This window comes from Cyprinus carpio, chromosome B5 (genome assembly GCF_018340385.1).
Source record: "Cyprinus carpio isolate SPL01 chromosome B5, ASM1834038v1, whole genome shotgun sequence".
NCBI lineage: Eukaryota > Metazoa > Chordata > Actinopteri > Cypriniformes > Cyprinidae > Cyprinus > Cyprinus carpio.
In genome coordinates this window covers 32,649,548-32,677,523 of record NC_056601.1, presented here as the reverse complement: position 1 = coordinate 32,677,523, position 27,976 = coordinate 32,649,548, and the positions used below count along the sequence as shown (strand labels likewise).

Here is a 27,976-nt window from a genome sequence, read left to right as displayed (position 1 = left end):
CATCACAGTCCAGTGACGTGAAATGGAAAATGAATCTCACACAATGACTCGTGGATGAATGACCTGTGGATGAATTCTACAGGAGGACTCTCGTCAAACATTTACCTTACAAAAGGTGCCTACAAACACACACAAACACACATATTATCTGTGTGTGTGTGTGTGTGTGTGTGTGTGTGTGTGAAGGGAAACCTCCCTATAAAAGCTCCTCCTGGACGATAAGTACATGACAAACAGAAACTCAACACAGAACTCAGCTGTCAGCTGCCATGAACCTACAGCGCCTCTCCTCTCTGCTGCTCTGTGTCGGTGAGTTTGGTTTGGTTTGCTCCATCCTGTCTTACTTTATTTTTGACCTGTCAGCTTCAGGTGTGCCACGGTAGTGAAAAACCTGGAAATCTTAGTGGATTTTAAAATTGTGATTTAAAATCCTGAGGAAATCATGGAAATGAATACAATCTTAAAATATTATTGGATTTTTATGTGTGTGAATATAAGGTTTTCTAGTTATGCTTCGCGCTAAAATATTAATATTTATTTTTTTAAATTCTGTAAAATATAGTCAAAAAGTGAGCAAAACTTGCAACATATTTTCTTCCATGCCGAGTGTAAATTTTATGTATTTGCTTATTATTGTCTATTGTATTTTAATTTCACTTTGACAACTGAAAGATTGCAAGATAGTAAACCTCCTCCAAAACCAGCTTGAACTCTGCCGCTGATTGAAGTGTGTGTGGTATTGTGTTTGTGTCTCCAGACAGGCAGGGCTTTGGGAAATTGACTCGACCTGTAGTAGCATGCCTCTGAATAGCTGTGAGCTCTGGCTTTTCCCATATAGGTGTATGCCAGAACGTCACACAGTTTAAATCTCAGCTGTCTGTTGTCATGTTCAACGTCACAAAGCGCTTCTTGTTCATGGCGAAGGACGGAGGATTAGGGCGTCAAACCGACGTGTTAAATATATATTTAGCTTTACGAACTAACGTTAGAAAGGTCATCCCTACACACAATAATAGGTGTGTGTGTGTGTGTGTGTGTGTGTGTGTGTGTGTGTGTGTGTGTGTGTGTGTGTGTGTGAATTTCTTTGACAATTAAATACAGGATTCCAGTCGGTAGGAGTGTTCAGATCAAATGCATTTACTCAAACATTCTCCTTGCAGACTAGTTTGACCGTAGACGTCGCCAGTTTATACCTGTGACAGAAAGCCACATACACTACTTTAAAATGTCTGAATTGCCACATATCTATTAGAAATCAAAATAGCACATGCACAGTTTTCAAGCAAAATATTTGACACCAAAGATTGTTGTTTAATATAGTGATGTTCTAAATTGAAGAATTCTGAGACTCTTCATTTGTAAGACATTGAAGTAATGATTAATGTGATAAGGAAGGTGTGCAGAATAAAATGGCATGCAAAATTACAATTAGTGTTTAATAGATTGGATCGATTTGCCCCACACCCAGGGCTGGTGGATGTTTGTTCCTGGTCTTTTTGTGTGTTATTCCAAATACAAATGTGTTTGACTTTGTAATGTTTCATCAAAATGCGATGATCAAAACTTACTCCACCTATGCAACAACGTTACCCTGGTTACTTAAGTTTCAGCCAACAGATGCTGGCTGTGTGTCAGGATGGGAGTAGTCCTTCACGTTCACATTCATGTCTGGCTCCATTCTACGATATAACACCCACCTTTTTTTATCCCAATCAATTCCTGATGGATAAAATCAACTCCCAGCCTACATATTTTCTCATTGAATAGCATGCTTCACTGTGGAAACGAATCACGTGGGCTGTGAACATTGAGACCTCCTTAGATTCAAACATTGTTTTGTGTTGTTTTAAGGAGAGTCTGATTGCACCCAGTGCATTATGGGTGTTGAAGTTTTTGTACTTTTTTTTCACCACAGCCCTTTTTCTGTTTTCTATAATTGTGTAGCACAGAGAAAAAAAAATCTTGTTTTGCAGCATAAACAAACTTTGCATTTATTTTGCATTTACTTTGTTGGGATTTAATTTTCTAGATGAAGAATGACACGTTTGATTAATAGAACAATGATTCTGATGAAGAAAGAAAATGATGTTTGGATGAAAATTTGTTAAATATTTATTTTCTCAATCATCACTGTATTGCAGTTCATTCTTTGGTTAAGAATCATTGTTCTATTCATCAAACATGTCATTCTTCATCTAGAAAATAAAATCCCAACATGTTAAATTAGGGTCAAGGGTAATTCACCGCTGGCAAGATGGGGTTTTAATAAGTTGGCTGTTTATGCAGCAAAACAAGATTTTTTTTCCTCTGTGCTACACAATTATAGAAAACAGAAAAAGGGCTGTGGCGAAAAAAAAAAGTACAAAAACATCAACACCCATAATGCACTGGGCGTGATCAGACTCTCCTCAAGTGGGATTCAAAAATGCGGAAGTACGATCTGTAGTTTTTACAAATGCCCTACAGCTGTCAAAACTTCTGCTGCCAGGTAAACGGGGATATCTTGGTGCAAGACAAGGAAACATAATATAAATTGTTTATTTACTTAGCCTACCTGGTTTGTAAGGGTTCTGTGCAGTATTTATCTTCACATCATTCCTGTTATTATATTGTGTATTTTATTGTGCATGAATGGAACGCTGGATTGATCATATCGGATTCTGAACTAGGCCTATGTGTTTTAAAAACAGGTGTCAAGAAAATGAGACATAAAGGACTCTAATTTTGTAATGTACTTGCGGCAGGTGCAGCTTTACCTCACATGACCTCAACTTTTCAACTTGCTAAGCCTATGTCTTTCACTCTTATTTTCCCTCTCTCTCACACATGCACAGTTAATCTGCTCAGTACAATACACATGGGGTGTTTACAAGATGACTCAACATCAACTGCAACATTAGAAGATTAACCGCTCTTTATATCTGTTAATTGAGGTTAATGTGTCATTGTGATATAATGAAGCATTTGATCCGGTTATTATTTGCAAACTGGGCCGAAACTGTACAAATCAGCATTCCTCACAAGCAGTTATTACATTTCTGCTGTGATATAACAGCGTGTGTTTCTGTGTACAGTTTGCAGTGCAGTTTTCACCATACGGACAGCTGCCGCTCACACATCTGCACTGGATCATGTGACGGTGATGTCATCATCGGGGGAGGGGCTTCAGAGCGCCGTGGGTGAAGATTTGGAATCTGATGATGATCTGGATCCATCGGGAATGTTCATCGATCCAACTTTGTTTAAAGGTACAGCCTTGTTGGCAAGTGCCCCGACATATAACGCCGTTGGGTTACGGGTGTCCCGAGTTCGAATCCCGAATCCCACTGTCCTATCTTAATAAAGGCAAAATCTTAAAAAAAGGATACAGGCAGTCAAACTCGTCCACCTGCTTGACAGTCTCGTGCAGACATCTATTATTCTGCTAATTAAAATTACTGACCTAATAAAATCGTTGGCGTTTTAATTAGGATGATAAATTCAAAATTTATGTACGGCAAAGATTCGGAATTGAATATATCAATTTAACACAGTTTAATTATAACAATTTCACAAAAACAACAAATATTTCAAGATATTTCACACTAAAATCAAAAGAAAATAATAAAAATATAAAGATCAAGTATGCAAACTATACATTTAAATTTAAATGATTTGCTATAAAAATTTTGGAGATTTAGATTTTATTTGCATTAGTTTATATTTTAATTTAAATAAATTGAACAGACAGCAAGTCTAGAGATATTTGGTGATAAAGACCTTACCTGCATCTCTTTTTGAGGGTTTTATGACAACTTTTAATTAAGCTTTTAAAAAATCAAATTATAGAAATCAAAGTACAAAATTTTCAGAAACCCAAGTCAGTAAAGGAGGTGTGAAGGTGTCATTCTTTAATCTTGACACAAATTTGTGACAATTTTCCATAGACGTCTGTTCTTAGATTAAGCTAATGATAATTACTGACTGGAATAACATTTTAATTAGGGCAATAAATGCATCGTTAATGAACTACAACGTTTAAATATAAAAATAATCTTACAAAAAAGCACATATTTCAATTTAATAGTTTGCATTTTCCTTGTCCAGTTCCAGCAATGCTACTTTAATCGCAAGAAACAAATGTTCCTGTAACTCCAATGCAACTTATGTTAACTTGATATGTTGATTTCTGAACCTGTGTAGTTCATTTATGATGCATGTACATACATATATAAACTCTATGCGCTGTATAGCTGTGTATGCCACTTCTTTTTAAAGAGCCATTTAAAGAACAGTTAATTATATTTAAAGAAAATTCTAAGTATAGAAAGCAAATATTCTCACACACATTAAAGTTTCTCATACATCTCATATCTTTCAGTAACCCAAGACAGTAAAGGAGACGAGCAGAATCACAAGCGCTCTGGACGCAAAAAGAACAAAGGGAGAAAAAAGAATAAAAATATCACTCCTGTTCAGCCAATTAACACGCTCAGTCACAGGAGCCACAGCACAACCCCTGACCCCTGTCTGACCTCTCATGTGGACTACTGCATCCACGGCCACTGCACGTACCTGCAAGGCCTGAGAGAGCCTGTCTGTGTGTGAGTCACACTTTTCCACCATTCCACAATAAAAAAGTAAATGCGTGAGAATTGTGAGAGAAAAAAGTCAGAATTGTGAGATGTAAACACCAAATTGTGAGAAAGAACGTTAGAATTCTGAGTTTATGTTTCGCAATTCTGACATTTTTTTCTGAAAACAGAGATAAACGGAGAATTGTGAGATATAAATAACACATTTTATTCTTGATTTTATGGAGAAAAAAAAAGTGAGATTTAACCTCAGAATACCTCAGATATGTTGTCTAAGAAATTGCTAGATGTAAACTCAGAATTCTGAAAAAAAAAAAATCTGAAACGTGAGATAAACTCAGAATTGTGATATACAAAGTCGAGAAAATAAGTATGAATTCTGAGTTTAAATCTCACAATTCCCAGGAAAAAAAAAAGTCAATTGCGAGAAAAATCTCTGAATTGTGAGAATTGTGTCACAGCTGTAAGAGGAAAAAAAGTCGCAATCACCTCACCATTTTATTCCATTTCAGAAACAGGCTTCCATATTTGTGACCCTGGACCACAAAATCAGTCATAAGGGTCAGTTTTGTGAAATTGAGATGTTTACATAAAGCCGAATAAATAAGCTTTCAATTGATGTATGGTTTCTTAGGATCAGACAATATTTGTCCGAGATACAACTATTTGAATATCTAGAATCTAAGGGTGCAAAAAAATCAAAATACTGAGAAAATCACCTTTAAAGTTGTCCTTTGTATTGCATATTACTAATCAAAAATTAAGTTTTGATATATTTATGGTATGAAATGTACAAAATATCTTCATGGAACATGAACATATCCTAATGATTTTTGGCACAAAAGAAAAATCTATAATTTTGACCCATACAATGTTTTTTTGGCTATTGCTACAAATATAGCCCAGCGACTTAAGACTGCTTTTGTGCTGCAGGGTCACATTTTTCTGCATGCACACTACATATAAACATCCCACACACATGCACTTCATTAATATTTACTAAGTGAATTCACATCAATTAAATTCAGTCAGTGTTGCATTAACGTTGTGTTCAAGTAATGAAAGTTGGATTGTTTCAGATGTAAGAGAGGTTATGATGGGGAGCGCTGTGGTATCCAGCTTCTCGGGACATCTCGGGACGAGAGCAGCACTGATCGGACCCACACTGCGCTCGTCATTATGGCTGTCGTCCTGTCAGTCATCAGCTGCCTAGCCATTCTGCTCATGGTCTGCGTGCAGTAAGTACATTCAGTGCATGCATGCTAAATATACACCCACACACACTCATTCATCTTCACACACAAAACACACGCCTGGGTTATACTTGGCACACATCGTGACAGCAGTTTGGATGCACCTACTCATTCTTTATCATTATTAATATTGTGAGATTACTCTACCAGCTAACAAAACATTTTGTTAACATTCTAATTAAGTTTCCATTGTATTGTTTCTAACCATGAATGTTGCTTTTGAATGTTTTAACGTGTACCTTATGTAAGATGAATGTGCATCTATAAAATGTGGGATGGACAATGTATAAATGTATTAGTTTTGTGTTAACTTTTTTAGAGCATTATTAAAGACCAGATAACTTTGAATGAACACTCTATTAACATTACTAGAAGAATGCAGACTTAACATAAAGAAGAAATAAAATGAAGAAATAACAACATATTCATACATTCAGTTATCAAGCAAATGGAAATAAATAGGAAATGTAAGAGTGGATTTGAGACAGAACTGTTAACTTAATATATTTTTTCGTTGTATTTTTCTTATATTGCAGCTATAGAACACATGATCGCTTTCAGGCGGGGTTCCTGAGCTCCTCTAATGAGAGAGAGAAACTAGAGAAGAAGAACATCATGGTGTGAAGAGGAAGTAAGGCCAGGCATTTATTTATGGATTGCTAATTATAAAAGAGACTTTAAGGGTTGTGTTTGCCATGTAAAACTCCAGTCCCTTCTTTAGCATTAAAACAGTCTACAAACACCCCATTTTATGCAATTTATTAGGCCTGTTGACATTTTATGTGATAAATTAAATTGTTTTTGTTTCAGGTAGAATTCACGCTGCTGTCACTGGTGTGGAGTGCACTACAGATATATTGCACATAGAATAATATGATAAAACCCACTGTAACAATATATTTATTGTTTGTACCTATTTATTAACAAATTATATAATTTCCTTAGTATTTGTGTTTATTTTGATAATAAAAAACTAATGTTCATTTGATATGTGATGTTCATGTACACTTGAAATAAAGGACATAAGATCTGTATCTTTCTTTCACTCATTCGGAGCATTCTTAAATAAAACATTATTAAGAGCAATGTACTGTAAGTTATTTAAGTCTTCAGAAAGTACAAACCCGATTCCAAAAAAGTTGGGACACTGTACAAATTGTGAATAAAAACAGATTGTGGAAGTTTCAAATTTCAATATTTTATTCAGAATACAACATAGATGACATAAAATGTTTAAACTGAGAAAATGTATCATTTTAAGGGAAAAATAAGTTGATTTTAAATATCATGGCATCAAGTGAAACATCTCAAAAAAGTCAGGACTCAGGCCATCTTTTACCACATGATGTTGTAATTGTGGCATCCCCTGGCTTCAAGTTATAACAAGTCTTCCCTGAAAAACGTCTGGGGAGCATATGTTGAGAGATTGACAAGATTCTCAAGTTTATGAATATGGAGATGATGTCCAAACTCTTTCAATTTTTTGTCTGAGAAATACTCCTTTCTGATATTGCTCCAGTATTTTTCGCCGCTGTCATTGGGGGAAGGATCCTCTCTTCTTTGTAAAACTAATAAGTTGGGCTTCTTAAAAAAGTATGATGATTGCCTTGAAAAAAAAGTAAAGTTTCTGAATGTATGTTGTGAATGCTTAGTTAGATCTGGACTAGTAACTAAAAAAGAACTGTAGGGGGCCACTTTCCTTTCATTTAGGTTTACTCACGACTTAGTTAGCTACGCACTGACTCCCATGATGTTGTAATTGAGTTGCAGTACAGTTGTTGTTTTTATTTGCTGGCTTTGTCATGTTAGCACAACAAAAAGAGCAAATAAAAGCTATTGTACAATTCCCTGAAAATAAATTAAACTTACATGTTACCATGTTGGATTCACCTGATGAATGTTTAAGTCTGTGTGTGACTTCAGCATATTACCTTTCACACATTTGATATATAAAAAAGCATTCAAGGTATTTATGTAAAATCTCAAAAAATGTCATTATTAAACACACACACACAAAAATGCTTTAATTAAAAAATAGGTCATTTTATTGTCATTATTCTTCTCCATCAGAGATGCATGATGCATTGTTGTGATTTCCATTACAGAAATAACAGTAACATGTATGTGATGCAGTGCCGTCTAAGGAACGCTAATCACTATAATGGTGAGCTAAAAAAAAAAAAAAACAGCAAATCTTTGGAGGATATTAGTGCACTGCTGCCTAGATGATGTTAATGTCATTGCACTTTGATGATAACTTCAAACTACTTTGAATATTTTAAGAGAAGTGTCCTCTAAAAACAGTAAGTTCTTTTATTGCCTTCCAGCTGAAATTTAAAAAACCTAGTAAGTATAACATAAGTAAAGATAACTAATTAAATCTAAGTAAGGTAAACTCTGCCAGGTGTTGTATTGTGTTTTACACTGCCACTCTGAGGCTCTTTTTATACCCAATCATGTTGCCAATTGACCTAATAAGTTGCAAATTGGTCCTCCAGCTGTTCCTTATATGTACATTTAACTTTTCCGGCCTCTTTTTTGGAATGTTTTTTGGAATGTGTAGCTCTCATGAAATCCAAAATGAGCCAATATTTGGCATGACATTTCAAAATGTCTCACTTTCAACATTTGATATGGTATCTATATTCTACTGTGAATAAAATATAAGTTTATGAGATTTGTAAATTATTCCATTCCTTTTTTATTCACAATTTGTACAGTGTCCCAACTTTTTTGGAATCGTGTTTGTATGTCAGTGAGGTGAAAACACTAATATTACAGCTATGAGTATTATTCTCAGATGAAAGCAGACTCGTTCATTTTAAGCCTGATCAGGTGGAGTCTATGGAGCCTCTCCCTGCAATTTTCTGCAAAGCTTTCTTCTCCCAATCATCTTTAATTCTTATGAGGGCTTGTTTCGTAACATAATAGAAGATTATATAAGAACAGATCAATCTGGAGGTGAGTGTTTGATCAACAAATGTTTGGTAAATGGGGCAGGAGGGGAAAGATCTACAGGTTTGGACATCATTATGGATGGTATCTTTACTCAAACAGTCATCCAAAAAAGGCACAGTCCAGGAGGAGAATTAGCTGCAATAAATAACTGTGCAACAACCATATAATAGTACTTAACAGATGTATTTTAGATGTATTTCATGTTGGAAAATACATCCACTGCTGATATGATCAATATTAAAGTTTGTTAATGACTACCATATTACCATTAAAGTGCTACCATATAAACACATATTTATACTGTAGCATAATAATAATAATAATAATAATAATAATAATAATAATAATAATAAAAACCTTAAAAAGTATATCATATATGTCAGGTACGAACATCCCAAATTGTCAGTGACTGGTTTAGTTATGAAAGGACTTTTAATTTTATTGGAAAGACTAGAATTTAGTTAATTGCGACCTCTTCTGGTCATAGAGCGAACAGTCATGCGCGATATAGAAATGCATTTACGTATATGAAGATAAGCAGAAATGTATATTGATTTATCTCGAAATGTTTGTCTCAGAGCACCAGAGCAGTAATATCATTTGGATACGTGTTCACCAAACTCAATAATATAATATAATATTAAAATCAGCTTAAAGTGACCAACAAGAGCGTACAACTAAAATAAAAAAATCTTAAAAATAAAGTAATTAGAAAAAATAAATACACATGTAATGGATGTATTAGAATATGCAAATAACACATTAAATAAATCTACAAATAAAGTTTTTCTTTTCTTCTTTTTCCTCAAATCTTCCCAGCAACAATCAGTCAAAAACTACACTGAAAAATATTAACTTTAAAAATTTTCTTCTTTTTCCTCAAATCTTCCCAGCAACAATAATTTGTAAGTTTTTATGTGCAGGCCTATTTTTTTAATTTTTAATATATTTATAGTAATTTTGTATTTTTTTATTATATTGTTAATGTTAAGAATTAAAATTAATTATTTTTTTTATTATTAATAATATTATATTATTATTATTAATTATAATCTTTCTTTATTTGTAAAACTAGAAGATTAAAACGAAAACACTGCTATTTTAGTCTTCCTTTAACTTGCAGCTTAACTCTGGCTTGCAAAAACTCAACTGAGGAATGAGATGAGGTTCGTACAAAAAAACTTACGGGGATTTCATAATTTTCCTTCCGCTTCTGTGGTCGGCGGTTTTTGTTGGTTGTCCTGCGCTTCAATTTAGGAGCTTTTTGGTAGATTTACGGTAAATTTTTGCTTTTTTCTTTTTTGATTTGGTGTTGTGGTTTGGGTTGTATTGTCTCGTGCTAGAAGGCTCGCTGTCATTCACTGTGCGCGGACTGACGCAGTGACGCACAGGTGAATTTATCTAAAATATAATGTTTAGTCGCGCATTATTGTGACCAACTGACTGTGAGACGTTTGAAGGAAAGGGTAAGGGTTCAGATATATCCTTTATAAGAGCTATTGAGGGAGTATGTTGAGTATTTGGAGCCTTTTGTGCTAGCTTAGCTAAACAGCAGCTGTCATCACTTCACGAGACCACCTCATTCAACGATTAGACTCATTTCTACAATGTGTTTACATGAATGTTAAATAATGTAATGATGGCCTTCCGGTTTAACATTAACAGTATCGTGATTATCCACCTGTTGCACTTTGGTTTTGCTGCTTTAGCTAACGGTTTCAGATCAGTAGATCTGTGTGATAGGCTTAACAGTTACAGATCTCACGACAAGATACTACATGCAGCATTGTTTTTTGTTGTTGTTGTTGTTTTTGTTTTCAGGCATTGGTCAATTTGGAGATTTTGAGCTATTTTGCTTTCATAACATGTCTTCTTTCAGACTAGTGAAAAGAAAACTAGTGAAGTATTAATTTGTTTTAATGTTGTTCTATCTTCGTCTTTCTGTATCTTTAAATGTTTTTATGTGTTTTTTTGTGTTATTTTTTTTTTTTTATTTTTTTATTTATGGTGAATTATGGTGGAAACAGTGCATTTGCTTGCTTAGGATGTGTTCATCAACTGTGAGGTTGGGCAGATCTGGTGTGACTTCCTATTTGGTCCCTAAAATAACCTTTGGTGTCACTTGTCAAAGGTCATGGCAGGAACAGCTTTACAGAAAGAATGCTTGTTTTCTATGTTTGGGACACAGTTGTAGCCTGATGGTGAATAATCTGTAACAGTTTGTATTTAGTTTGGTAACTTGGGTGTATATGGGCATGGTGATAGCAACGCCAAGGTCATGGGTTCTAGTCCAGAATGCCTTAAATGCAACATAATTTGCTTTGGATAAAAGCATCTGCCATACAATGCATACAAGTAAAATTACATTGTAAGTAGTTGTTTTCCTTTCTGTTCTAAGCATTTCAAAATGTCTTGGAATATACGGCTTTCGTGTTTTGGGTGAACTGTTTCTTTAAATGCACATGTCTCAGTTTGGAGTGACCCCAGAGCTCCCTGCCCCGTCATCGTTGAACCCTAGAGCGAGACACTTAAACTTAGCCTGCTTTGATTCACACCGGATGAAACAGTCCCGACATGATATCAGCATGCACCACTATTTTGTACTTTGACTTTTTTTAATGACCCAGAAGAACACTGTACGATAAATTGATAAGGAGCGACTGTAGGTGGCTGGTGATGTGTTATTTGTTGTATAAGGGTTTGGCTCTGATTGTACAGGTTTCACTTCCTCTACGTACAGCAAAGTAGGCGACTTTAGTGCTGACATGAGTGTGTTTAACTGCTTACATACAGACATACAAACCAGCGGTCATGAGACATCTGATTATTTTGTTTTCGAGTTGATTATGTGATTGAATCTTAAGTGATATTACATCCACCTTCTATTAAAATGGATATTTGAGACATAGAATAATCTAATATTTTGAATATGTTTAATATGGTTTAATATGATTGTGGGTAAAGGATAAGTTCACTTCCAGAATGAAAATTCTGTCATCATTTACTCACCCTCAACTTGTTCCAAACCTGTATGAGTTTCTTTCTTCTGTTGAACACAAAAGAAGATCCTTTGAAAAATGTTGGTATCCGAACAGCTGATGGTAACCTTTGACTTCCGTAGTAATTATTTTCCCTGCTATGGAAAAAAAAATTACTTTTTGCGGCTTAATATTTACTAATACTCGTGGGAGTGGGAGCGTGCTCACTTGTGTGTGCGACCATGTAACGAAGAGTGTGCTGGTATCCTTTATAAGGACTCTGGCATGAATGTTTATCAGCACAGCGGTGACTCATAATGTTCCCAGAGAGGACTGTGGTGTGAGAATCGAGTGCTGCTGACAGATCAGCCATAATAATTCAATCTAATCAGCTGATAAGAGCTCTTCTATCAGACACTGTTGATCTGAATGATCTGTTTATGTGTCTGAGTGCATTAAGTGTGTGTTTGCATGTATTATTTCAGTATTTTCTTTTGCAGGTGTGTATCGGTATCAGTGCAGCCATGCTGTCCAGATTAAGCGTGAGTGTGAGGCCGTGCGTGAGCGTGTGCCGATGGGTTCACACTAAAGAGAAGGGGAAACCGCTCATGCTCAACCCACGTACCAACAAGGTTAGACTAAACACAATCTATCTGTCCTTCTAGTTCTGTCTCTGTCAGTCTCTGTCCTTTCTTGTTTCTAATAACATTTATTGAGCATTGAGGAATCTAATCTGTAATTTTATTAAATGATAATAATGGCACAAAACAATGAGAATGTCAGTTGCAATGACAACATTAAACTCAAACACATACACTTTCACGAAATACAACAAATGGTGCAGAAATGGTGAGTTAGTGTTTAAATCACTAACTCAAAGGATGAAGAATAAACCAATACTAAGCCATTAGATATTTATTTAATTTGCTACTAATAAAGTAACACACAAATTACCATCCAGGGATATCTTGGAACAATACTGAGTAGTGTTCAATATAACAGTATTAACTATGTGTTATATTAGTTATATTAGTCAGTATTTATGATCCAGTTAAGAGAAGAGCCCATACAATGTGGTTAACTAATATAGAGCTGCACGAGATTGAAAAAAATGGCATTGTAATATTTTGTGTTTCTTTGGTGTATATTTATAATATAATTTATCATAATTTTTATTACAGTTATAATAATATTAATAAAAATAAAATTATATTGTTATATTAAGATGTTTTTAATACCAACTATCCTTTTGGCATAAACTCAAACCTCTTTAATTAACCTTATAGTGAATAGAGTTTAAAAGAGTTTTATAGGCCACATTCCCACTCTTTTTGAACTATTCAGTAGCTTATTATAAAATAATAATTCATGATTTTTATTGTGGTTATTATCAAATAAATTATTAAAACAAGAAATAAGTTGTAGTAATTATGCTAATGTCCTGTAGAATAAAAAAATTGAGTAAATAAATATATGCGTTATATCATGATCTGTATGTGTGTAGATGAACACAGCGCCGCACTTTTCTCTGAAACCTTATTTAATTAAATCACTGCTTGTAATTTGGTAATCGCACTGAACTCTTTTGTCTGGAAAACATTAGAGGAGTGACTCAGCAGAAGTGCCACGTATCCTAGAAACCATGGGTGTGTGCTTCGTTTGTGTACCGTAGACCACTGGTTTTGCTTCAGGACTCTTATTTTACTTTGGAGATCAAGCTATGACCCAGGGCAGATCTAAAATTGTTTATTGTACAAAACTAAACTGAACTGCCTGAGGGTTTATGCTCTCAGCAGCCAGTTATTCTCCTCACAAAGCATATGGTGGTTGACAAACTATGTTTATCCTTGCTGCAGTTGTATTTAATGTGGTCTGGGTCGTATATAATATTACTTTGTGTAATATTTTTCTTTTTCTTTTTTTTTTTTTTTTTTTTTGAAGATGAAGGCTTGTCAGTGTCGTCACCTGTCTGGCTTGATAAGCTTTTACCAAATGAGATGATTTTGCACTGAAATTTCAAAGATTAGTTAGCACCAAAATTACTAACTAAGCATCACTAGTATTGCTCATGCTTGTGGTTTGGGATTTGAACAAACCTGCAACTCTAAAATGATTAAATTTGGTCTGTTTGTAGACCGTGTACTCTTGAATATCTATTTGAAATCTGACACATTACAAATTATTATTTGTAATAATTAATTATCCATTAATTATTTTTATTATTTAACTATAATTAGTAAATAAAGATCAGTTCAATATCAGTTTAATAAACATCACATTTCTTTTTTATTTTATTATTTCATTTATTTTCTTTCTTTTTTTACAATTTTAAAATTTTATTTTGATCATTGCTATTGTTATTATTTTATTTTATTCTTTTATGACTTTATTTTGTATGATTACTCGAAATCTAACTTTTTTTTTATTTTACTAGAACGGTATTTAATGTCGTCTGGGTCACATTTTCTTTTACCGTGTGTAGTCTTTTTTTTTTTTTTTTTTTTTTTTTTGCTTTTGCTTTTGCTAAATGAGGTCAATTTGCAACAAAATACAGATGAGTTTAGTTGCCCGGCTTTCAATGTCAACCACAAAAGATATGCAAAGTGTTTTTCCTCCCATTTAAAAGTTAATTCTACCTAAATATCCATCATTATATAAGTAGTTGCATTTTATTATTTGCATTTAACATAATTTTTCCTGCTGTTCAGAAAAGACCTCCAACCTCACAACCCTGTTAAAGACTGTTGCCAGTCCTCAAACATGCTCAGACACACATGTGCACACACTTTAGGCAAATGGAATGTAAAGTGAGGGCAGTTCCTGTATGTTATAGATGGGTGTTTCCCTCTCTCTGATGTTCATTGGTCGTTGTTCTGCTTTGCTCTCCTCCCTGCAGACATTTCCTCCTCACACATAGGATGTATGTACATTTATGGCGTCTCGGGTCAAAGAGTCATGCATGGTTTTAATGAACAGCAGAGGAGGGCTCCAGCCCACCCCCAAACACACATAAAGCCAGTGTTTCAGGGTCTCTGTAAGACCTATTGTGTTCTGTGCACTCCTTATGTCACAGCCTTCTGCATAGACAATGCATTAGACTAGACCATCTGCAGTTGTAATGCCACTTTTTTCATTCAACTATTGTTAGGCATTCAAAATTTAAATCTAGTATGATTAAAATATGCCTAAAATCAGCTGAACAAAGATACTCATTTGATTGACCAACTTGTATTATTATTATTTATTTAAAATTAACATATATAAGATACTCATTTGATTGACCTGTTCTTCATATTCTTTTGCATTGTCAGGGCATGGCCTTCACTCTGAAGGAACGGCAGATTTTGGGCATTCATGGTCTGTTGCCACCGAAGATTGAGACGCAGGACACTCAGGCTATGCGCTTCCAGAAGAACCTGAAGAAGATGTCCGACCCCCTGCAGAAGTACATTCATTCACTTTGATACCCATTTCAGAAAACAAGAGCTGTTTCACAATTTGATTTGAATTTAAATTTAATTTAAAATGTCCATATAATATCTGAAGTTTACCATGAGAAATTCTGTATTTAATGATGTGTGGATAAAAATAATATTAGTCAATATATATAACATATATAATACTCAGTAATATACAGGTGCATCTAAAAAAAAAAATTAATATCATGAATTTTTTTTTTTTTTAACTTATTTCAAAAAGTGAAACTTTCATGTATTCTAGATTCATTACATGTGTAGTAGAACATTTCAAAAGTTGTTTTGTTTTAATTTTGATGATTAGAGCTTACAGCTCATGAAAGTCAAAAACCCAGTATCTCAAATTATTAGAATATTTTCATTTGAAATGAAATTTTTGGAATGTTTTACTTTACTTGTAATGAATCTAGAATATTTGAAAGATTCACTTTCAAAAAAATGTATCTTTTTCATGGTATTCAAATTTTTTGAGACGCACCTGTAATTGGTATGTGTGTGTGTGTGTGTGTGTGTGTATGTGTATATATATATATATATATGTAATTATGGCCTTCATAGATAAAATTACAAATCTAAAATTTCCAACCCAACATTAGTCGACACTCAATATTCTGTTTCTGTTTGAAAATCTGTTCAATTACAAAAGTTAAATAATTTTTAAATGCAGATTCATATATGGGTTCATTTGAACAGGTACATCTATCTGATGGGGATTCAGGAGAGGAACGAGCGTCTCTTCTACCGCGTGCTGATGGAAGACATCGAGGCTCTCATGCCCATTGTCTACACGCCTACTGTTGGTCTCGCATGTACTCAGTATGGACATATCTTCAGGCGGCCCAAGTAAGCTATACTTGATTAATTATTACCTATTTAGCTATGATACATTTAGCCTTTTATGTGTAAATCCCAGCTGTGATTGTCTGCCCAGCATGCTCTTATTCTCAGCAGATCTTGAAGTTATTTTTAGATGCACAAGACGGCAAATATGTTGCATATTGGAAACACTGCTCACCTGGTGCTCAAATAAATGTGTCGGTGAAACTGAGAGCAACTTAGTATTGAAAAGTATTGTTTTGTCAAGTATTCATTTAGGACTATTTTTTGAATGTCATTAAAGGGGAGATTTACTCTGAAACACTGGTTTGGGTGTTTGTTTTGCAGAAAGATTGAATTTTTTGTCTTTTTCCACAGAGGTCTATTTATCTCCATTAAGGACCAAGGACATGTTCGTTCCATATTGGATAATTGGCCAGAAACCACTGTCAAGGTATTGGATTTCAGCATTCCAGCGTTCTGGTGATTTTTGATTTTTATTAAAGTGCATGTTTGATGACACTCTTTGAGTATTAAGATTTGTCATTTTACCCTCATGTTGTTCTAAACACGTGACAGCATTTCGATTCTTTTAGATTGTGATGTGTATAGTGTATATTAGTTTTTTAGAGTTGGAGTTTGTGTTAGTACGGTGAGGGATCTTTCATCTGTGTGTGTGTTTGCAGGCTGTTGTGGTGACTGATGGTGAGCGTATCCTGGGTCTGGGTGATCTGGGAGTGTATGGGATGGGTATTCCTGTAGGAAAGCTGTGTCTTTATACAGCCTGTGCTGGAATCCGGCCTGAAAGTTGTCTGCCAGTCTGCATTGATGTAGGCACTGATAACGAGGTTAGTAACCATTCATTCCTAAAACAATCATCAGTGACAAGATTTGATGGCTGTATAGAGCTCTGTGTACATGTATATTCATGTACCAGTGTATTAAATAAACTATTTATAATACATTAATAAAACATGATAAAATTGCATATAATACACTATATATATATTTGACTTATTTTTAATGTATTTCATACATTTAAATTAAATGTTTAAGAAAATCAAAATATTTTATGATTTATCCTCTTAAATTTATAGTCACATCTATCTATAAATAAAATGTCAAATTATATATAAATATCACATTTTTTATTTAACTAATTGTTAAAGTTGTGATGATAAATCATATACAGTGTTTGAAATTACCACCTGCCAACCCACCAAATGCGTGTAAAAATCAGCTGTTGCGGGTAATGCTGTCAAATCACTAGATAATTTGGTGGGTTATTTTGCAAATGCTGTTCACTCATTAATTTCTTGGGCTAGTTCATTTAAGCCAAATCTGAGCAGATTTAGTGTGAATACTGAGTCATCATGATATATTAAATACAGCCTAATTGCACAGCATCTGCACATATCTAGCTTACTTGAACATACCAGACAAATAACTAAATACAAATAGACTCACTGTGTCTACAAGATACGATGGAATCCATTAAAATCATGGGTGCACATAATTTTTTCAGCCTGGTTCTCATAAGAGAACCTGGAGATTTGGTTTGGTCCTCACACTGCATATAGCGTGTTCCATTAAATATAACTATAAAAAATTAATTAATAATAGTTATAATATTATTGCACTTTATTTATTTAGTTTTTATTTAAATAAAATAATAAACTAAATAATAATGTGTAATAATATTATTAAAAATAAAAGCTAGGCCTAGTAATAAATATAAATACGATTCTTTTATAGTAAACAAAAATAAAATGCTAATATTTACTACTATTTTCTTTGCCTCTTTAAGAAGAATTGCTTTATGTATTCCTCAATTGTAAGTCGCTTTGGATAAAAGCCTTTAAAAATAAATAAGTAAAAGCGTTTTCATCATTTTCAAACTTAAAATCAGCAGGCTTTTATTTTGGCGGGTTGCCGGCAAGTAAGTATACGCGCTTCCGGATTTAGTGCCGCTGCTGATTAAAGAGCGTCAGTGAATGAATGTCACAGTTTTGTAGTGTGCTTTGAAAACAGCATCGGATAGCCTAGATTTAATGCTTTCAGTTTGAAAAGAAATTGTATATAGTACAGTTTGTCGATCTAAAATGGTAATTGCGTATTAACAGCTGTCAACCATGTCAGTATGCAAATGCGCTGTCAGAACTTATTTATATAGCGCATTTTTTATTTTGGTCATGCATGCGGACCACTTATGTGCACCCCTGATTATAATCACTGATGCTGTCTACACTGGATGTGGTGCGACACAACAAATCCCTGACAGTAAACTGATGCCTCGTTCAGTTTATGACTTACTGACACAAAGTTCAAATGATTTGCAACGGCCGCTTTGTCACATCCAGTGTGGACAAGCTGTTGGTTAATTTCGGTAATTATTATTTATTTATTATTGTTATTTTATTTCTTTCTTTATTTTTGGCAACTAGAATTATTAATGGCTGCTAACTTAAAAATTTAGAAGCCAAATTGACTGGTGAGTGAAAAAGTTAAATTCAAACCCTGTTAGGGCTGTCAAACGATTAGTCTCGATTAATCGCATCCAAAATAAAAGTTTTTGTTTACATAATATATGAGTGTGTACTGTCTATATTTATTACGTATATATAAATACAAACACATTCATGTATATAAGAAAAATAACAGAATCCTGCTGTTGTGGTATTTTGTTCAGTGTTCAAACATACATTACGTTTGCTTACAGATGATTATTAAGCTGCTATTTTATCTGTGTTTTTGTGTGTTTCTGCAGAAGTTACTGAGGGACCCGTTCTACATGGGTCTGTATCAGCGGCGTGACCGCTCCCAGCGCTACGACGATCTCATAGACGAGTTCATGGAGGCTGTGGTGGGTAAGTACGGACAGGACACCCTCATACAATTTGAGGACTTCGGAAATCACAACGCCTTCCGATTCCTGAAGAAATACCGTGAGAAGTACTGCACCTTCAATGATGACATCCAGGGTGTGTACCAGTACCGCACTTATTACTTACCTTTTACTGTTTTTTATTTTATTTTTTTGATGTGTGCTTGTCTGTTGTGAATCAGTAGTTGTGTTTGTGTGTCCGCAGGCACTGCATCAGTAGCTCTGGCAGGTTTACTGGCAGCTCAGCGTGTTGTGGGGAAGCCAATAACCGAACATAAAGTTCTGTTTCTGGGAGCTGGAGAGGTGAGCACAAGTGACACATTTTAAAGACACAAAAACACAAGCCCAGTCTTTTAATCTGAGTGGTTTGATATGAGATTAAATTTCAGTGTATCCTGTGTATTTAAGATGGGATTGTTTATTTTTAGGCTGCTCTGGGAATCGCTAACCTAATCGTGATGTCGATGATTGAGGCGGGAATGTCTCAGGCAGAAGCCAGAAAGAAAATCTGGATGTTTGACAAATACGGTCTGTTAGTAAAGGTGAGCATAAGAGAATGATTGTGCCTTAAATATGTATACAGCTTTAATTTAATTTTTTTTATTTTTTACACCAAATCAGAGTTTGAAATATCTAAAAGTCTTTGCATAATAAGACAAAATATCAAACTAACTTAAAGTGTTTGCAAGAAACACAAACTTGGCTGTCATCATTTGTTTGCAGAAACCAACATAAGTCTGATCACTTTCCTAATGATAACTTATAAGCCAAACGTTAATAAGCCAAACGTTAATACTTTTTATTAGTGAGTTTTTAAAAATCATTTAAACTATGAGCAATAGTGCTAATGATGTTTGCTTTAATTAAAGTGGATTTTACTGCAAAAATGGAATATAAACAGTGATTAGTCAATCTTGGTTTCGAAACATTGAAACAAATGAAACGATTCTTAAATGTTGATCAGACTTCTCAGAGATACCGGAGTTATTTTCGTTATTTCATTATCATAACTACAGGTAAATAAAATAAAATGAATTTAAAAATGTAATAATTTTAAATAAAATTTAAACAAGTAAAATTAATTTAAAATTTACATCAAATTTTTATTTTATTTATAAAAAACATAGCTAAAAGTTTTAAATATTAACTGAACTAAAACTTAAACTGAAATAAAAATTAATTAAATAGTAATATTAAAATAAATAAATTACAAGTGCAAAATAAAAAAACAAAAATTTACCTACAGTATAACTAAATTTAACTACATTTAAAATGTAAAACTGAAAATATAAAAGCTATAATACATAAATAGCACTGAAATAACACTGAGTACTAGTGCTGAGGTTGTTTGCAGTGTCTGAAATGCTAAAAACTGCAGTCCAGTAATCCTGTGTGCGTTTCTCTGTTTTTCAGGGCAGAGCTTATGAGACAGATAGTAATCAGGAGGCTTTTGTTCATCCTGATCCCGGGGACGTGAAAAGCTTCTTAGACGCTGTCAATGTTATTAAACCCACAGCCATCATCGGTAAGACGAGCTGCTCCCTCTGTGTCATGTACAGAAATCAATCCCAGCATTAATCATTCTACCTCTGCTTAACCTTTAAAGGTTTAACCTTCATTTTATTTTGTTTCTTTTTAAAGTTAGTCAAGCATTACACCAAAACAGTTGTTATTTATTTCTTCATTAGGATTAAACAAGCTCTTTTTGTTGATGTACCGTTAAACGTGGCTTGTCATTGTTGCATATTACAGGTCCTTCTCAAAAAATTAGCATATTGTGAAAAAGTTCATTATTTTCCATAATGTAATGATAAAAATTAAACTTTCATATATTTTAGATTCATTGCACACCAACTGAAATATTTCAGGTCTTTTATTGTTTTAATACTGATGATTTTGGCATACAGCTCATGAAAACCCCAAATTAGCATATTTCATCCGACCAATAAAAGAAAAGTGTTTTTAATACAAAAAAAGTCAACCTTCAAATAATTATGTTCAGTTATGCACTCAATACTTGGTCGGGAATCTTTTGCAGAAATGACTGCTTCAATGCGGCGTGGCATGGAGGCAATCAGCCTGTGGCACTGCTGAGGTGTTATGGAGGCCCAGGATGTTCGATAGCCGGCCTTAAGCTCATCCAGAGTGTTGGGTCTTGCGTCTCTCAACTTTCTCTTCACAATATCCCACAGATTCTCTATGGGGTTCAGGTCAGGAGAGTTAGCAGGCCAATTGAGCACAGTAATACCATGGTCAGTAAACCATTTACCAGTGGTTTTGGCACTGTGAGCAGGTGCCAGGTCGTGCTGAAAAAACGAAATCTTCATCTCCATAAAGCTTTTCAGCAGATGGAAGCATGAAGTGCTCCAAAATCTCCTGATAGCTAGCTGCATTGACCCTGCCCTTGATAAAACACAGTGGACCAACACCAGCAGCTGACATGGCACCCCAGACCATCATTGACTGTGGGTACTTGACACTGGACTTCAGGCATTTTGGCATTTCCTTCTCCCCAGTCTTCCTCCAGACTCTGGCACCTTGATTTCCGAATGACATGCAAAATTTGCTTTCATCCGAAAAAAGTACTTTGGACCACTGAGCAACAGTCCAGTGCTGCTTCTCTGTAGCCCAGGTCAGGCGCTTCTGCCGCTGTTTCTGGTTCAAAAGCACACGGCCTGTGCACGGTGGCTCTGGATGTTTCTACTCCAGACTCAGTCCCACTGCTTCCGCAGGTCCCCCAAGGTCTGGAATCGGTCCTTCTCCACAATCTTCCTCAGGGTCCGGTCACCTCTTCTTGTTGTGCAGCGTTTTTTTGCCACACTTTTTCCTTCCCACAGACTTCCCACTGAGGTGCCTTGATACAGCACTCTGGGAACAGCCTATTCGTTCAGAAATTTCTTTCTGTGTCTTACCCTCTCGCTTGAGGGTGTCAATGATGGCCTTCTGGACAGCAGTCAGGTCGGCAGTCTTACCCATGATTGCGGTTTTGAGTAATGAACCAGGCTGGGAGTTTTTAAAAGCCTCAGGAATCTTTTGCAGGTGTTTAGAGTTAATTAGTTGATTCAGATGATTAGGTTAATAGCTCGTTTAGAGAACCTTTTCATGATATGCTAATTTTTTTGAGATAGGAATTTTGGGTTTTCATGAGCTGTATGCCAAAATCATCAGTATTAAAACAATAAAAAGACCTGAAATATTTCAGTTGGTGTGCAATGAATCTAAAATATATGAAAGTTTAATTTTTATCATTACATTATGGAAAATAATGAACTTTTTCACAATATGCTAATTTTTTGAGAAGGACCTGTATAGTTTATGCATATACAGGGTTTTTCCTGGGTCAAAATTGGTCTTCGGTGGTGGCTGATTGACATGGTCATCCACACACAGCAAAGAGTACCCTAGTACCCACATGATCCACAAGCCCAATATTGACAATAAATGTTAAATTTAAAATAAATACAAAGAAACAGTTGGTGATTCTTTTCTTATCCTATTTATATAAGAAAAAAAAAGATCACTATCAGGCTAGATAGAAAAGAAAGCGATTACAACTTATTTTACATGTAAACATCATCAATACCAAAGTATATTTGAAATGTCAAAGGTATCACAATTTATCTATTTACAAATTATGAAATTATCAGAAACAGATATTACCTGTCACTCTCACTGTCATCCTTTCTTGCCCTCTTTGCAAAAAAAGCTGTGATTTTTCCACGACTGGCTTTCATAGTTTTGGAATGATAAAATCCTTTTTTGATAGACCTGATAATTATTTTAGTATATCATATCAATTAAAAAGTAGCATTAAAAACGTAGCGTTAAAAGGTGTAAACAGTGTAAGTTTTTACATATAAAATTTAATAAAATTAGCAGCTAGGTAGCAACAGCTTGCTTTGTGCTTTGATCTAGTTTCATCTCACTCCAGTCTAACTTTAAACTAAATGATTTTATAGGTAATTTACTACACATTGTCATAGGCCTATACATACTGTGGATTATTAAGGCTAAATTTTACTAAACACTCTTGCTAAATGGGGTAAGCACAATACTTTCTCATTTCAGATGTGTCTGTTCTTCTAAGAAGTAATGATTTGTTATACATTATATATATTCATTATAATGAATCGGCTCAAAGGAGTCATTAGGTCGCGAATCGGACTTTAGCGGACGTGTTGTGTGGGAATCCTGGCTGTTAGGACATCGCGAAAGATTTGTCAACACACACACACACAAAACACTTCATAACTGGATAGATTTTTTTTTTGTTTTTTTTTGCGTTTATTTAAAGTTATGTCAGCTGCATGTGCGGAATGCTTGTCACAAGTTGTAAGAGAAGATAAGGCGATTATTTTTTTTGACTGCAATTCACACCCAGCGGTAATTCAGCAAAAATATTATCCGAATGCACTACGTAAAACATGGATTCGGTCTCCCTACCTTTAGGATCAGTTGATTTTGATGCGAGGGAGAGAGCAAAGACAGAATTGAAGACGGAGAGTGCGCGCGCGGGGGAGGGGCGCTGTGCTCGTTCTCTCCGTCACTCCTTCTGTAGCCTGCTTCACTCACAAAACCCTATTACACATCAAATATGGCTTTGGCGGGACAAAAAATCGCTTTGGCGGCCGCCAAAAAATTTTCAATGTAGGAAAAACCCTGATATAGCTGAATGCATCAAACATAACCCCTGAAATCTGTATTAATGTATGTGTATGCATGTTTTGACCTCTTTCTCAATGGCATCAGGTGTGGCAGGTGCTGGCCGGCTCTTCTCTCATGATGTCATCAGAGCAATGGGCAGCTTGAACGAGCATCCCATAATCTTCGCCCTCAGCAACCCGACTGCAAAGGCAGAGTGTACAGCTGAAGACGCCTACAGCCTCACACAGGTTAAATATCATTCACGCATTAACCCTGTAAAGCCTGACAAATTTAATAATAGCCAGAAAAATATAAAATAAAAAAATTGCATGTTTTTTGTTGCACTTCATGGCTCATATAGTATCTCAAACTGAGCAAAAATATGTAATTTGGTGCAGTTGCTGATATTTATATGGCTAAAAAGTAAGATGAAATTCTATGTATTGTAAATGAGATCTTTATAGCACACTACTTACAAAAAATGCATATAAATATCGGTTGTCTGCATCTCCAGTAATATGTCTTAGTAAGGTGATATTTAAATGTTTAGTTTCATGATCAAAGCTCTGTAGTTTCAAAACACCAAAACATCTCATCATTGTATTGCAATTGTGTACATGTAGTGTATGTGGGTTTAAGTGAATATGTTTCTGTTTCAGGGAAGGTGTTTGTTTGCCAGTGGCAGTCCGTTCGCACCTGTGTCACTAGAAGATGGCAGAATACTGACCCCTGGACAGGGCAACAATGCTTATATATTCCCAGGTATTAACATGCACTGATTATAGTCAGGCAGTAATGGAGGTTTTACTGGGTAGCTCTAAACACATTCATATTTCCTAATAACTAACAAGTATATGGAAATGCTTAAGAAGAAATAGTGTAAACTTGGCCTGCTCAGGTTATCATGTGTTGACCCATAGGTTGTGATTTCAGGTGTAGCTCTGGCTGTTATACTCAGTGGAGTGCGACACATCAGTGATACGGTCTTCCTTGAGGCTGCAAAGGTAAAATATACAGTCCTGAACCACACTTAAGACCTGAGCATACTTTGGTTTTTAATGTGCATTTTTTTTTATTTAAAAGGGGTTATGTTACACATGTATTTATACATTTTATTGAATATTTTTTAAATGCGCAACAGATTTTCTGGAATTTTTGTAGCTGATTATAATACAAATTGTTGATGTTTGTTGATGCACTAAAATTAATTTTCACCACTCAAATAAAAGATTTTGTTTGCATACTATATGTGTGTGTACTGTGTTTATTTATTATGTATATATAAATACACACACATGCATGTGTATATATTTAAGAAAAAAAAGTTACGTTTATGTATTAAATATATTTACATACAATATAATTTATCCAAATATATACATGTAAATATTTTCGTAATATATGCTGTATGTGTGTGTCTTTATATATGCATAATAAATATACACAGTACACACACATATTATGTAAAGAAAACTTATTTTAGATGCAATTAATCATTTGACAGCACTAGTTTAAATATACAAATTTAAATGGTGGGTGTCATAACTTGTTTTCATCACAGATTTATTCAAACACACTGTACATTAAATAATAAAGACAACATTTGAAGCAGAATTTGTAATATATTGCCATATATATATCTTCCTCTCTAGAGTTTTTCTTTTTTATAATTTACTAGACCTGCATGGCCTGTGTGTGAAAAGCAGTTGTTGTACTACCATTTTATATTGTAACTTGATAAAACATATTGTTTGTTTGTTTTGTAGACGCTGGCGGATCAGCTGACGGATGAAGAGCTGAGTCAGGGCCGACTGTATCCACCCCTGTCCAACATCAGAGAGGTGTCACTGCAGATGGCCATCAAGGTCAGACTGTGATTAAATCAAATAAAGATATGCTTGACTCATTTACACACATGTAGTTCACAATGCAGTTTTCAGCGTGTGAGAGAAATTTGTTTGTAAGTTGTATTTTGAAGCTCACGGTGTGCTCCTTAGACATTTATATTTAGAGAACACACTTTTGTATTGTATTCCCTTTAATTTATTGCTTACATTTTCTTTAAGTGAAGTCTTAGATTTACCTAATGAGAGACACAGATGTGTCACAAGCCCTCACTGAGACGCTGTGTGTTTTGTGTGCAGGTAATGGAGTACGTGTATTCAAAGGGAATGGCGTTTCGATACCCAGAGCCTGTGGATAAGGAAGCGTACATCAGATCGGTTGTGTGGAACACCAGCTACGATTCATTTCTGCCTGAGATATACGACTGGCCTGGGGTTTCTCACAGCCCTGTAGTAGACTAGACAAACACAGGAGAAAACACCAGACAGAGAGAAACAGAACAAAAACCAGGAAGTCTGAAGGGAGTTTTAGGCACTCCTTTTTTCTAGTATTTATTCAGATTTCTCCCTTTGGTTAAATTGCAGTTTCAGTTTATGGATGAAATTTACAAATCATGTTCATGTCTAGGAAACATTTCACTCCAGAGTCCAAATAAATATATACTAAATAATATTTTGCATGAAGAAAATGAAGCCTATTTTAATTATTTTTATCACAATTAGGTACATTTCTACCCAGAAATGCACTGTGAAATATTTTATTTACTTTTTAATGTATTTATGCATTATAATATTTAGTTGTATTTCCTGCCATTCGTACAACACTTCTTCTCTCTGATATAGTAAAAAAAAAAATTACAGTAATGAGAATCTAATAAGCAACCATTTAGAATAATAAGAATTTACTGGAAAGTAAAATGTCCAGGTCCATTATGGCAATAAGAATTTGGTTGTAAATTTGCCCAATTTTCATTAAAAAAATTAAAAAAAAAAAATCGTAATGTACTAATTAGGCTTTATTTGCTTTATGCAAAATATATTTGATTTGATTTTCTACAGTGTTTTCTACAGCCATCACTCCAGTTTTGAGTTTTATAGCGTGACTTGCCACTCCTCTCAGTTGTTTTTATATGCTGCGTGCAATGAAACCTTTTCTAAAATGAAGTCATACTCCATTTGTTTGTGTTTGTTTCTTGTTGTGTCTGTAACTTTCATTCAATTCATAAAGATCTGTTTATTTCCTACTGAAGGAGGAAGTACAGGATATGAAGGACTAGCAGAGTTCAGTATATTGAACAATATTACAATCGTTGCATTATGGCATATATTTGTCACTGTGAGTCTTTAGGGCATTTACCAGCAAATATTTACATGCTTAGGATAACCAGCTTACTGTACATTATTCGTCTTAGTACACAGCCACTTCCCAAATAAATCAATACATGGACATTAAATATTGATTTAAGTTCAAATTATGTGAAAAAAAAGAACATGGAGAGAAATTAGAAATATAGCACTATCCCAGCTTACTATCAAATCTCATTTCATGCAACAGCAGTAAATTATAGTTAAATAGTCAATATATTCAAATATTTGACTGCAGAATATTGTCCATTAGAAAAATAAAAGTACCAAAGTGCCTGCTATTACATCTTCATACGCTCACTGCACGTCGTACATTATTTTAAATGCGGTAGCCAAAGATCACCAGAAGAACGCATTATCATCATTTACAGAAGTTTGAAATCTGCACAGAGGAGGTTTTTTCTTTTGACAGCATATCGTACAAAATACCTAGTGAACTCTTGTATTCAGGACCAACACAGAGATGTTTCATTTGTCAGTCCTTTGACACTTTCGTTGTTGTGATCAGTGTACACCTGTGATGATGCAGTTAATGTTTTTGAACGCAGTCCTTCCTCACATCTAGAAGTGATGAGCAGGTGCATTGTGGGTAGAGATTATTTTGCTATGTGATGCTGCTTTAAAGTCTGAACACTAGGAGCTGCTTAGAACCCAGTGTGCGCTGTTACAAGTGAAGAATAAACATTTGTACTTGAATCACTGCTAGTCTTGCTGTATTATTTTAAATATGTTATGGTTAAAAATTCCAGCTAATTTAAACGAACATACTATTCTGGGATTTTGCATTAATAAAAATAAAAGATACCATTTTGTAAAATAAATTTTACTATTAAGAGTATATTTTTTAATATTCATTTTAATGTTAACAAAATGATTTTTTTTTTCAAGCAAATATATATGTATTTTTATATTTTACATTTTAAATACTATTTTATATTTTGTTTTTTATTATTTATTTTCTAACATTTATATTTAATTTATGTGAAAAATATACTAGGTAAAATACTAAAATAGCGTATACTAAAGTATACTTTCACTGATCTTTATATGTATACTGATATGACATTTGCACATTAGGTTATTTTACTAATTTCATTTTAAATGAATCCTAATATTACGTAACATTGAATTCTATAGAGTAATATACATAAAAAAAGAGATGCCTTGGGAATTCTGTAAAAAAA

General features: G+C 34.4%; 2 protein-coding genes and 1 long non-coding RNA gene across 4 annotated transcripts; 2 read left to right on the top strand and 1 right to left on the bottom strand.

Annotated features, from left to right (window-relative positions):
• The first annotated feature begins 161 nt into the window (after window positions 1–161).
• LOC109057943 (proheparin-binding EGF-like growth factor) lies at window positions 162–6,704 on the top strand. Its single transcript, XM_042723190.1, has 6 exons — window positions 162–309; window positions 3,075–3,248; window positions 4,361–4,583; window positions 5,654–5,812; window positions 6,364–6,458; window positions 6,638–6,704. The coding sequence occupies exons 1-5, from the start codon at window positions 270–272 to the stop codon at window positions 6,449–6,451; spliced, it is 684 nt and encodes a 227-aa protein (XP_042579124.1). The 5' UTR covers window positions 162–269; the 3' UTR covers window positions 6,452–6,458; window positions 6,638–6,704.
• On the bottom strand, window positions 5,671–12,131 carry LOC122137315. Its single transcript, XR_006154768.1, has 3 exons — window positions 11,992–12,131; window positions 11,795–11,918; window positions 5,671–5,803 (listed from the first exon to the last, which is right to left on the bottom strand). It is a non-coding gene; the product is annotated as an uncharacterized LOC122137315 (long non-coding RNA).
• On the top strand, window positions 10,106–27,488 carry LOC109057944 (NAD-dependent malic enzyme, mitochondrial-like). Of its 2 annotated transcripts, none has more exons than XM_042723189.1 (15): window positions 10,106–10,176; window positions 12,264–12,395; window positions 15,075–15,208; window positions 15,933–16,082; window positions 16,434–16,509; window positions 16,742–16,903; window positions 18,823–19,036; window positions 19,145–19,242; window positions 19,368–19,481; window positions 20,353–20,464; window positions 23,689–23,831; window positions 24,243–24,345; window positions 24,517–24,587; window positions 25,350–25,448; window positions 25,728–27,488. In XM_042723189.1, exons 2-15 carry the CDS (start codon window positions 12,288–12,290, stop codon window positions 25,887–25,889), a joined length of 1,746 nt encoding a protein of 581 aa, XP_042579123.1. In that variant the 5' UTR covers window positions 10,106–10,176; window positions 12,264–12,287; the 3' UTR covers window positions 25,890–27,488. The 2 variants fall into 2 exon arrangements, with proteins under 2 accessions (XP_042579123.1, XP_042579122.1); XM_042723188.1 differs by having other exon boundaries at window positions 10,112–10,251.
• The last annotated feature ends 488 nt before the right edge of the window (window positions 27,489–27,976 follow it).